The 13,017-nt window shown below is 44.9% G+C and overlaps 1 protein-coding gene and 1 long non-coding RNA gene across 2 annotated transcripts in view; both read left to right on the forward strand.

Annotated features, from left to right (window-relative positions):
• Window positions 1-13,017, forward strand: part of LOC307220863 — a 176,447-nt gene that overhangs the window by 88,947 nt on the left and 74,483 nt on the right. The window lies entirely within an intron of this gene.
• KIAA2012 overlaps window positions 1-13,017 on the forward strand; it is a 176,296-nt gene that overhangs the window by 10,942 nt on the left and 152,337 nt on the right. Inside the window, exons 3-4 of the mRNA XM_079990599.1 lie at window positions 3,727-3,886; window positions 9,810-9,968. Coding sequence (XP_079846725.1) covers window positions 3,727-3,886; window positions 9,810-9,968 — 319 coding nt within the window. The remainder of the gene's footprint in view (window positions 1-3,726; window positions 3,887-9,809; window positions 9,969-13,017) is intronic.

Raw genomic sequence — 13,017 nt, forward strand, 5'->3', positions numbered from 1 at the left:
AGGCACTCACACAGGACCTTCACCGCCTTCACTGGTTCTGATTTAAAGGAGAGGTAGAGCTGGGTGTCATCTGCATACTGATGAACACCCAGTCCAAACCCCCTGATGATCTCTCCCAGCGGCTTCATATAGATGTTGAAAAGCATGGGGGAGAGGACGGAACCCTGAGGTACCCCACAAGTGAGGGCCCAAGGGTCTGAACACTCATCCCCCACCACCACTTTCTGAACACGGCCCAGGAGGAGGAAGGATACACACAAATGCCCCTTCTGTTCCTCCTTCCGCTTCGCTGAAGGGGCGCTGCACAGCTCTTCCTCTCTGCGCAGCACCCCTTCAGCAAAGCGCCTCTCCTGGCCTCTGCCTTAGCAGTGGCAGCCTCTTCCGGGCAGAGGGAGCCTTCATCTTGCTGCCCTGAAGAGGCTTTGCGCGGCTATCCCAGAAGCCAGAAGAGCCAGCGGCTATCCTAGGAGCCAGATCCCTCTTCCTGTTCTGGCTTCTGGGATTCAGAATATTTTTTTTCTTGTTTTCCTCCTCCGAAAACTAGGTGCGCCTTATGGTCTGGTGCGTCTTATAGAGCGAAAAATATGGTAATCGATGAGAGAGAAGAACAACACACTAGTGTGGGTGGGAAACATTGGTGTGCAGTTCAGTCGAAAGCGCTCCTGTGCACTAGGAAAAATAGGGTCTGTGAGACCCACATTCACTTTTACAGCCTTACTGTTTTCAATCTTAGTTTGAAACTCAGCCTGGAATGGCAATATTTCTCTTTTTTCAAAATGGAGCAAAATGATTCACGCAATTCTTTGATCCAGCATCTGGTTTAAGTTAAAATTCAGTTTTATTTAATATAAACTTGTTTACTGCCCAAGATTGTAAATGTTAGTCATCAACTTCCAAACAGAAAATAAGAAGTCTTAGAAGTCCATTGTAAAAATTTGTTGTCTCATCTTTACTCATGAGTGAGTCAGAGTGAAGATAGATGTAACATTTTATTTTATTGCCAAAAAAATTTATTGCTTTTCCAAATTTATAACGAAACAAATAGCAATACAAATATAAAACATACTGTGATGGGATGATGAGCTGCTTGTGCGTAAAGCTTAGTCCCTCAGAGTTTGGCCTGGTTATCAAAGCTCTGTCTATAGTGGAGCCCCTTAAACATGACTCCCTCAATCGCTGGCAGAATCCGACAGTGGGCGTTTGCGGAAACGCTTCCAGCATAGAAGCTCCTTAACGGAAACGCGTCTTCGGGATTCTCGGTGCGACAGTTTCCGGCGAGGGGTGGGTGTCCCTATAGGAGGTCCTGAAACTTCCCCACTGTTTTCGCTGGAAGTCTCTCTGAGCCACCCCTCCGATTCACTTTCCCTTGGAGCTCCTTCTCTCCCCCTGCTGGTTCCCTCCTCTGCTGCCGAGTCTCTCCTAACCTCCGTGAGCCCTTCCACCGCCTGCCCTTCCGATGGCAGTTCCCTGACACATACATAATATAAATCGTACATAATAAGAAAAACAGAAAAGAAAAACACAATACTAAAAAGAAAAAACATAAAAACAGTTATTACTTTCAGTGCCTAATTTAACTTTCATTGCTAACTGACTTCCTTGAATGCCCCCATCTGAATTACATTGTATCTCCTTGTAGCAGTTCTCTAAAATCTTAATTCTAATAAAATTAAATCCATTTAATTACTATCTTCTTCTCTTTTATTAATTCTAATCCCTATTGTTTTACAACCCATTGTTATTATAATCCTCTGCCTATTTGTTACTTCCAAGTAACTTCCATTATCTTATATTACAATATTTAGCCAAATATACTTTAAATTTCTTCCAAATTTCTTGAGTCTCCTCCTCCTTTTGATCGCGGATTCTTCCAGTCAGGTCGGCCAGCTCCAAAAAGTCCAAAATCTTCATCTGCCATTCTTCTATTGTTGGTATTTCTTGGGATTTCCAGTTTTTCGCAATTAGCAGTCTTGCCACTGTAGTGGCATACAAAAACAATCTAACATCCCATAGATGTAACATTTTAAAAGTATTCATAGAAGTCCTTCACCACAGTGGAATGGTTCTCAAACCTTACCTTCCCAGCTTCTGCCAACCTAGCAATTTGAAAGCATACCAGCACAAGTAGATAAATAGGTACCGCTGTGGCAGGAAGGTAAACGGTGTTTCCGTGCACTTTGGCTTCTGTCACGGTGTTCCATTGCGCCAGAAGCGGTTTAGCCTTGCTGGCCACATGACCCAGAAAGCTGTCTGTGGACAAACGCCGGCTCCCTCAGCCTGAAAGCGAGATGAGCGCTGCACCCCATAGTCACCTTTGACTGGACTTAACCGTCCAGGGGTCCTTTTACCTTTTTTACCTTTACCTACTGTGGCGATCACACAGGGTCCCCAGACATTTGACGGTCTGTTGATCCCTGTGCCACCACTATGATCACTTTCCCGCTGCCACCAACCCGTTTCTCTCGGGTACACACTGAGTACAGACAGTTGTTAACATTAAAACAAATACGGTGGTGCCCCGCAAGACGAATGCCTCGCAAGACGAAAAACTCGCTAGACGAAAGGGTTTTCCGTTTTTCGAGGTGCTTCGCAAGACGAATTTCCCTATGGGCTTGCTTCGCAAGACAGAAACGTCTTGCGGATTTGCTTCCTTTTTCGTAAAACCGTTAATACCCGGGCAATCCGCACTCCGCAAGACGAAAAAATCACAAGACAAAGCAACTCGCGGAACGAATTAATTTCGTCTTGCGAGGCACCACTGTAAACAAGTTTATTTTATAAGCATTAACAAGTTTATGGTTTCAGATAATTTTTCTTGTCAGTTTCTTAATCTTAGTTTCTTTACCAGCCAATACCTTCCTAATAACTCCTAACTGATTATCCCAACTGTCTATCTGACTCCATCTAACAGTTTCTCTCACTCTATCACATCAAAACTCGATCAACCCACAGACTTAACCTCCCTCTTCCTTCCCCAACTCCCAGCTGACTTTCCAACAACTCCAACTCTAACTCTAACTCCTCCCCTTGGGTTCCCACTGGCCAATCACTTCACACTCATTTCCTTATGACCCACCTAGGAGGGCAAACGCCACACCTACTTTAAAAAAATCAAAAACGTAAAGTGGCATATAAATGTTCATATGTATGTATGCTCAATTCATTCATTGTCCTATTTTTTAAAAAATGCAAGCACTTTAATAACAGTTGGAAAACTTCTCATGGGCTTTGGGAGACAAGTGTGTTGGTGATTTTAGTGTGCCAGCCAATAGGCATCCTGCAGAGGTGCCTTTTTCCCGTTCAGACTTAAGTATTTATTTATTTTATTTATTTATTTCATACACACACACACACACACACACACACACACACACACACCGCCCTATACCCGGAGGTCTCAGTACACTGAAAACATTCAGAACTGGGGGTGGGGGGTGGACAGAAAATATATATACTACGTTTGCGCTGAATAATGTAAGATTGCTTTCTAAATACGCCATGATTCTTTACCGTCATCGTGCAAAAGAATATGAGGATTTTTCTCAATAATTTGGAGGTCTCGCTTATCTGATTGCATTGCTTCCCTCTTCAGCTCTCCTAACTAGAGATGCCTTCAAAGATATTTGGGGGGAAAGTAATTTATTAACAGCAGTCAATTGCCAGTGTTACCCAGCTGCAATTTTAAAGCTTTTTAACATCTTGTTATCTATATTATGGTTATGCAAGGATAAGAACAGAGTCGCTTGGCAGCCGTACCTTCACTTCCTAACTGAACCAGACATCCGGACTGACAGACAGATGAGACCAGGCTATTCACCCAAGAGGTACCTCCTCAAACTCTCTCAGACCTGGGACCCGAGCATTTTGCGAAAGCTTCAGTGTGCAGGTCAGTAAGACTTGAAAACAAGCCAAGAATCTAAGAGAGGTATTCTTGTATGCAACCACAGCGGCTCGTATACTTGGGGCCAAGGGATGGAAAGATCACGAGGCTCTCAAAATAACAGATTGGCAAATCAAATTGCAGGAATTGGTGGATACGGCTCAATTGACTAGCAAACTCAGAGGAAACTCAAAGCAAAAATTTGCGGGAAAATGGGATGGTTATAGAAGATATGTTCAAAAATACAATAATAGTTTTGACTCCGTGCTAGCATTCGAGTAATAAAGGAACTAAAAGGAGGTGGACAACAATTAAGGATTTATTATGTTTTCAGAATGTATTGGAAAATTTATATAGAAAGGTTTGTTGTTTTGTGTACATTCGATTGTAAGATAAAAGATATGCAAAGGGACTTGACAGGAAGTCAAAGTTGAAGAAAAGATTTTGTAAGTTAAAAGGGGACAAATATTTACTTTCATTATTATCATTTTGTGTGTGGGTGTGGGTGTGTGGGTGTCTGCACATATGTGTGCTTTTGGATGGAATGTTTGGGAGGAAATAAGACGGTATATAAAGGTAAAAGTAAAGGTACCCCTGCCCGTACGGGCCAGTCTTGACAGACTCTGGGGTTGTGCGCCCATCTCACTCAAGAGGCCAGGGGCCAGCGCTGTCCGGAGACACTTCCGGGTCACGTGGCCAGCGTGACATCGCTGCTCTGGCCAGAGCCAGAGCCAGAGCCAGAGCCGCACACGGAAACGCCGTTTACCTTCCCGCTGGTAAGCGGTCCCTATTTATCTACTTGCACCCGGAGGTGCTTTCGAACTGCTAGGTTGGCAGGCGCTGGGACCGAGCAGCGGGAGCGCACCCCGCCGCAGGGATTCGAACCGCCAACCTTTCGATCGGCAAGCCCTAGGCACTGAGGCTTTAACCCACAGCGCCACCTGCGTCCCACAAGACGGTATATAACAAATAACAAACTAAATATTGATGTATGTAATTTTCATTTCTTAGTTATATTTAGTGGTAGTATGGTTGTATTGTTTTTTGTAATATAAAATCATTCAATAAAAATTATTTAGAAAAAAAGAAAACAAGCCAAGAATAGTGCAGAAAACATTTGGGACCACGTGGAAACAAAATCATGAAAAATTACCTGAGAAATTGTTGGAAAGTTCTTATAAGGATGCAGGGGCAGAGGAAGGGGAGGCGGCGGGGGCGGGTCGCCCCTGGTCTCACCACTGGGGAGGGTGACAAAATAGCGGGTGGCACTCACCGTGGGGCCTGCAGCGTGCCCGAGCCACACATCTCTCCTGGGAGTGACGTGGTGGCTTGGGCACCCGCCGCCTCCGTGCTGCCCCAAACGGTCCACCTGTCACCTCCACCTCAGCTATAGGGCGGCTGGGTGGGAAGAGGCGGGCAGAGTCCTCGAAGGCCCCGGGGAGCGGCTTGCCCCATCTGTCACCGTCCCTGGGCACAGGGCACACATGCTGCCCCAGCGTCCCATCAACTTGCTCCGCCGCTGTAAGGATGGAAACGACGGGGGGGGGGGGGGAGCAATTGTAGGAAACATGTTTTCCAACTAAATAATGATCTTCAAAAAGACAAATAAAAACAAGACGACAGCGAATCCGCCGACAGCATACAAATCAATCTGGCTAATTTTTTTAATAAATTTTTTTATAAAAAATTATTCAAAATTAAAACAAAACATATTATCCAAAAACATATCATTCTCATTCCCCCCCCCCATTTTTCCTCCCTCTCCCCACTCTCCCACACAAAACCCACCCACCCCCACCCCCTGGCTTCCCTCAGTTCCAGTCTTTGGTTTCTCTGAGAAGGTTGTTTTCTGCATGTTACAAAGTTGTATAGATCCTCAAACAATTTAGGTGATTATTATCAATAAAAAGTTTGTGAATGTTTCTTCAAAGCCAGCCAAGGAGTCCAATTCGCTTTGTTGCATCTTCAAATACTTTGTAAAGGATTCCCATTCATCTTTAGAGTCACAGTTATCATTGTCCCGTATGTCAGTTTTGCCAGTTCTGCATAGTCCATCAGTTTTTCTTGCCATGATTCTTTAGTTGGGGTTTCTTCAGTCTTCCATCCTTGTGCTATTAGAACTTCTGCAGCCGCTGTCGCATACATGAAGATGTTTTTCAGCTTTTTTGGCAGATCTTTCCCTACAATCCCTAACAAAAATGCTTCAGGTTTTTTAACAAATGTTAAATGGAACATTTTCTTCAATTCGTTGTATATCATTTCCCAATTTTTTAAAATTACATTACAATCCCACCACATATGATAAAATGTCCCCTCCTTTTCCTTACACTTCCAACATATGTTTGAACTAGTTTTGTACGTTTTCCCTAACTGCACTGGTGTGTCGTATACAAACTGTACATCATCTGCATGTAATTCTCCTTCAGTAGGGAACAATCTGTAGATTTTAAATCAGTTTTCCACAATTTTTCCCAATCTTCCATCATAATGTTGTGACCTACATCTTGTCAATCTGGCTAATGTGATCCGAAAACACACAAACACACACACCCCACTCACACACAAAAGCAAATCTCACTACAGCCAGCCAAAGAAAACCAACCACACCCTAGGCCACCCCCAACCTCCCTCACCACCAAGGAAACACAACAAGTGAATAGTAAGAGAACCCGCACAAGTGATGTTGACACAAAACCCCACACATACACTAAGTAGAAGAATTGCCACCCGACCCCACTCACCACTAACCGCTCCTCCTCCCCACCCCCTCTTTTCTTCCTAACCTAACACTGTATGTAACACTAATGTTTCACAACAAATGAAACCGATCTGTGGAAAACGCAACTTGAAACAATGCACATATTTTTGTAAACTAATAAATCTTTAATAAAAATATATTTTAAAAAGACAAATAAAGATCCACACAGGTTTATAGAATAATTTAACATTTATGAATTAAAATAAACAGGGAGGGAGATCCTACTGATATCAAGGGTAAGTTTATAGTACAAATTGTTAAATTTATGGGTGATGTGCAAGGAGGTATATCACCAGATATTTCAACCTGCTGTGTCCAGTCCAGAGATCAGCAACTGGTGCCCAAGGGTATACACAGTGCCAGATTTACGTATAAGCTAAACAAGCTACAGCTTAGGGCCCCACTCTCTTGGGGGCCCCAAAAAAATTTAAAGGGAAAAAACACTGGATGTACATTTCCAAAATATAAGATGCAAAACAAATAAAATGAAACCTACATACAGCAACAGTGTTTTGTGTTGTGTAGGCTCCTATGGTGTTAAGTAATGCTAGCCTGCTCCCTAAAATATCACTGGTTTGCTCATTTCTATATATAGGGTGCCTACATTCTGCATGGACTGGTTGTATGGCAACAAGTAGCATGCAGCATAGTTGAATGTAGGTCAAGCTGTTGTAAAGTAAAGGTAAAGGGACCCCTGACCGTTAGGTCCAGTCGTGACCGACTCTGGGGTTGCGGCGCTCATCTCACTTTATTGGCCGAGGGAGCCTGTGTACAGCTTCCGGGTCATGTGGCCAGCATGACTAAGCCGCTTCTGGCAAACCAGAGCAGCGCACGGAAATGCCGTTTACCTTTCCGCTGGAGCGGTACCTATTTACCTACTTGCACTTTGACGTACTTTCGAACTGCTAGGTTGGCAGGAGCAGGGACCGAGCAACGGGAGCTCACCCTGTCACGGGGATTCGAACCGCCAACCTTCTGATTGGCAAGTCCTAGGCTCTGTGGTTTAACCCACAGCGCCACCCGCGTCCCTTCAAGCTGTTGTACCTGTTATCTAATCTTAAAGAGTGCTTGTTGACTGATGATCAGGCAGCATAGACTAAGCGTATGAGTCTTATGCCTGTTGATTGATTTCATGTAATACATATTCTTTATTTATTTTGATCCCATTATGGCTTTAGATACCTATCAGGTCTATAAATTACCATATAGCATACATTCAACACCAAAAACAGTGACAAATTGTTCTTGACAAAGGACAGCTGGACATATAAAGGGCCCCAATACCTTCAGTAGCTGAGGGCCTCATCAAACCTAAACCTGGCCCTGGGTATACATGTGCCCACAAAGGACTTTCATGGTGTCTACAGGGTTCCTTTCTGAAATTAGACTTAAAGTAAAAGGCAAAAAATTTATATGATCTGAAGAGAAACCAGAGTAATGGAGAACGGGGGAAATTTATTGTGTATGTGTAGAAATACCGTAAGCAAGTTGGTACATTGGCAGGTTTAGATTAAGCACTTGTAAGTAGCAAAAAATTAAAGAATGTAAAGGTATAACAAGTGGGAAGGTAAACGGCGTTTGCAGCTTTGTCACGCTGGCCACGTGACCCGGAAGTGTCTCCGGACAGCGCTGGCCCCTGGCCTCTTAAGTGAGATGGGCGCACAACCCCAGAGTCTGTCAAGAATGGCCCGTACGGGCAGGGGTACCTTTACCTTTACCTTTTAACAAGTGACTTAAAATAATAACAAAATGCAGAGAATGATGTAAGATGTAAAGAACCAGTAGAAGGGGCTGGAAGGAAGTTTTGAGTTTTAAAGAAGGTTTGTAAAATAGTAGGGTGTGTTTTTTTTATTAGAAGTATAATTGTTAGATGGTGGTTTGATTTTTGTATCCTTATTTGATTGATTATTATTTTTGAAAAAATTAATAAAAAACGATTTACAAATGAAATGAGACTTAAAGAAGCATCCGACGGTAGACAGTGTCATAGGTTGTGGTGTATATTTGGTTGTGGTGTGCATGTGTGGTGTCCGCAACAGTTTAGTATGTTTGCAATTGAGCTCGTGGCACCTAAAGGTTGGGACTCCCTAGTATAGCCCAATCTATTTAATGTGGTAGAGTACAGACTTTACATGCAAAAGAATGGGAACGTTGTCTGCCTGAAGCACTGTTGTCTGTCAGTGCATATAAATCTGAGCTAGATGGACCAATGGTCTGACTCTGTAAAGGGCAAAATTGGACACTGCTCAGTGGTAATAATAATAATATAATAATAATAATTTATTATTTATACCCCGCCCATCTGGCTGAGTTTCCCCAGCCACTCTGGGCGGCTTCCAATCAAGTGTTAAAAACAATGCAGCATTAAATATTAAAAACTGCCCTAAACAGGGCTGCCTTCAGATGTCTTTTAAAGAGAAGATAGCTGCTTATTTCCTTCACATCTGAAGGGAGGGTGTTCCACAGGGTGGGCGCCACTACCGAGAAGGCCCTCTGCCTGGTTCCCTGTAACCTCATTTCTCCCAATGAGGGAACCGCCAGAAGGCCCTCGGTGCTGGACCTCAGTGTCCGGGTAGAACAATGGGGGTGGAGATGCTCCTTGAGGTATACTGGACCGAGGCCGTTTAGGGCTTTAAAGGTCAGCACCAACACTTTGAATTGTGCTCGGAAACGTACTGGGAACTGCTGCAGATCTCTCAGGACGGGTGTTATGTGGTCCCGGCGGCCACTCCCAGTCATCAGTCTAGCTGCCATATTCTGGATTAATTGCAGTTTCTGGGTCACCTTCAAAGGCAGCCCCACGTAGAGCGCGTTGCAGTAGTCCAAGCGGGAGATAACTAGAGCTCTAGTTCTAATAGAGCTAATAGAGTTCTGGTCTTCAGCTGGTAGGTCACGGCCTGCTCCAAGATTAGCTGCACCAGGGGCGCCACCGCCGTGCAATTATAAGAAACGTGCCCAAATGCATGTTTGGTTTAAAAGTGGTGCCTGAGTCTGATAAGGCTGAAGATACACACAAAAAAGGGCCCATGGATGAGTCTTCAGGAAGGGCTGGGGAAGATTCCTGTCTGAGACCTTGGCAAATGAACCAATGAGTTGCCTCAGAATAAGGAATCTACCTTTGTTCCTGTCTTTTCCCAAGTGATATATGAATGTTATGTATACATTTTGCAGGCTATATCAGGGACCCCCTGTTGCTAGAGGAAGACACACCAGATCACAGAAAGAATCAGGATCTGTCAGCTGTTCCGCCAAAATATAATCTTCTGCATATTTTCTGTTCGCCGTACCAATACTTACAGGCTGAATTCGAAGAACAACAGGCTAAGCCAGGTACGGCAGCAAATGAATGAATATCTATATCTATCTATATCTATCTATCTATCTATCTACCTACCTACCTACCTACCTACCTACCTATCTATCATCTATCTATCATCATCATCATCTCACAACTAAAGGTAAAGGTAAAGGTAAAGGTAAAGGTAAAGGTAAAGGGACCCCTGACCATTAGGTCCAGTTGTGGCCGACTCTGGGGTTGCGGTGCTCATCTCGCTTTATTGGCCGAGGGAGCCGGCGTACAGATTCCAGGTCATGGGCCAGCATGACTAAGCTGCTTCTGGCGAACCAGAGCAGTGCACGGAAACGCCGTTTACCTTCCCACTGAAGTGATACCTATTTATCTACTTGCACTGGTATGCTTTTGAACTGCTAGGTTGACAGGAGCAGGGACCGAGCAACGGCAGCTCACCCCTTCGCCGGGATTCAAACCGCCGACCTTCTGATCGGCAAGTCCTAGGCTCTGTGGTTTAACCCACAGTGTCACCTGTGTCAACATCTCACAACTAGTATTTTCTTATTCCCCTCTCCTTATATCGTTTACAGCAGGCACCCCCAAACTCGGCCCTCCAGATTTTTTGGGACTACAATTCCCATCATACCTAGCTAACAGAATGATGGGGATTGTAGTCCCGAAATATCGGGGGGGGGGGCGAGTTGGAGATGCCTGAGTTACAGTAGAGGAAAGAAAGAAAATTAAATTAATGTGGCATGCAGATATTTATGGTTTGATTGTAATGTCTGCACAGTGAATATTTCTATTTCTATTTCTATTTCTATTTCTATTTCTATTTCTATTTCTATTTCTATTTCTATTTCTATTTCTATTTCTATTTCTATTTCTATTTCTATTTCTCTGCCACGATAGAAGAAAAGAGGAAGGAGAGACCATTGTCATAAATCATGAAACAAAGATGGCTGTGATCTTACATTGACTGGACTTGGGAGCAAACCCTGTTGAATCCAATGGGGCTTTTTTCTGAGTGGACGTCTGTGAGGTTGTGCTGCCCATGTCTTCTTCTGGCCCCCTCACACTGAATTTTGTAGCAATGGGAAGGCCAAACATCCTCTGAGAGAGAGAGGTTGTCTCTATGGCCATTTTAGGCGGCAGCGTTCGGTTGTTTTGGAGGGCAGCCAGGTGTTTGCAGGTGATGGGCAGACCAGGAGACGGTCTGCTGCGTGGATTCTCCTGTTCCACAGTTTTTGCACCTCTCGTTCCATTTCAGTGAGGCTGGCTCGGGAAAACTTCCCAGTAGATTTTACCTCGTATTCAGTAGCTAACCGAGAGAAACCATTAAGATTTTCTGCCTCAGGCATCATGAGGTCCTGTTTTCACATTTTTAAAATTCTCTCCGGGAACACTCTGTCATCATGCTGAGTGTGTTTATGTGTGAATGTTATTAATGCAGAGGAGAACGTGGAAAATTAAAACCAAATGCACATTTCGATTGCCCTGGGGCAAATTATCTGGATGGAATCTTGGGGCTCACCCATGCAGTAGACCCTCTGGTTACAAATTTAATTCGTTTCGGGGGTCCATGCGCACCCTGAAAAATCAGTAACCAGAGGCGCCACTTCTGCGCATGCGTGCGGCGCGATAGAGCGCTTCTGCACATGCACAAGTGGCGAAACCCAGAATATACCTCCGGGTTTTCCGCTTTCGCAACCCGAAGATTATGTATCCAGAGCGGTACATAACCCGAGGGTCCACTGTACTTCCACTTGTCCTGTTTCTGGAAAACACAGGTCCAAATAGTTTTCCGTTTGCCCCACTGCTTTCCCGCTCTTTAGCGCTAAATTGGAGCAAACGTTCATCTGAGGACCACCCAGCAGATGTTTGTTCTGATTCAGTGGTAAAGGGTGGGAAGGCAGCAGGACAAACCCCGCCAAAAAAACAAAAATGTAAACATAACTCAAATATACTTGGGAGTCAAGAGTGGATTTCATGCTCTTTATTCAGCTCATAGTGGTGAGGAGGAATGGAAGTTCCCCTAGAATGTCTGCCTTATATACATTATTTACACAATGGGCCCCACGTGATTGGCTAATTCCGTGAACTCCTGTAGGCCAATCAGGTTGCGGATTCCCTTCCACCTGGAGCTGGATTGGGTGGCTCCTGTGGACCAATCAGACTGCTGCATTCTGAATCCTATTGTTCTAGGACCAATCAGACTGCTGCATTCTGGATCCTATTGTTCTAGGACCAATCAGACTGCTGACTTTTGGATCCTATTCAACTCAGTACATAATGATAACTGTTGAAAACTGCCTAAGGCATACCTACTTAGGAGCAAGCCCCATGGAACCCAGCAATAGTTATGCCTGAGCGATGGCAGAACGTTCCTCGCTGGTGCCCGGGGTGGGTGTGCATGCTCCAGGGCGTGCACAGCAGACCTGGGGGCGGGGTTTGCTGCCGGAGCAAGCCCCGCCCACTATAGCTGAGCAGGGCTAAGCTGCACTGCCTGGCTGGCTGGCTGTGCAGTGGGGAACCCAGCCAGCCGACACGGCCAACACCGCCCTGTGAGCCTAGCGCTACTTGGTGAAACTCACAAAAACAGTGCAGGTCGCATGCCTGTTGCGTCCTTCTCAAGCAGCAGCCCTCACTCATTGCTGAAATACGAGATGCCCCCATCTGCATTGGCATTCCGCTGGCTTTTGAAGATGCACCTTTTTACATAGACATTCCCTTGATCTGCTGACCCAAGTCTCCTGTTTTAAGTGCTGTTTTAATTGCTGTGTTGTTTTAATGCAGAGGTGGGGGAACTTTTGGTCCTCCCAATGTTGCTGAACTACAACTCCCATCCTCCTTTGCTGGAAGGTTCTGATGGGGGTGGTAGTTCAGCAACATCAGGAGGGTCAAAGTTTTTTCCTGTTTTAATAAAGGTAAAGGTAAAGGGACCCCTGGCCATTAGGTCCAGTCGTGGCCGACTCTGGGGTTGCAGCGCTCATCTCGCTTTACTGGCCGAGGGAGCCGGTGTACAGCTTCCGGGTCATGTGGCCAGCGTGTCTAAGCCGCTTCTGGCGAACCAGAGCAGCGCACAGA

Source organism: Podarcis cretensis (genome assembly GCF_951804945.1).
Source record: "Podarcis cretensis genome assembly, chromosome: 1".
Lineage (NCBI taxonomy): Eukaryota > Metazoa > Chordata > Lepidosauria > Squamata > Lacertidae > Podarcis > Podarcis cretensis.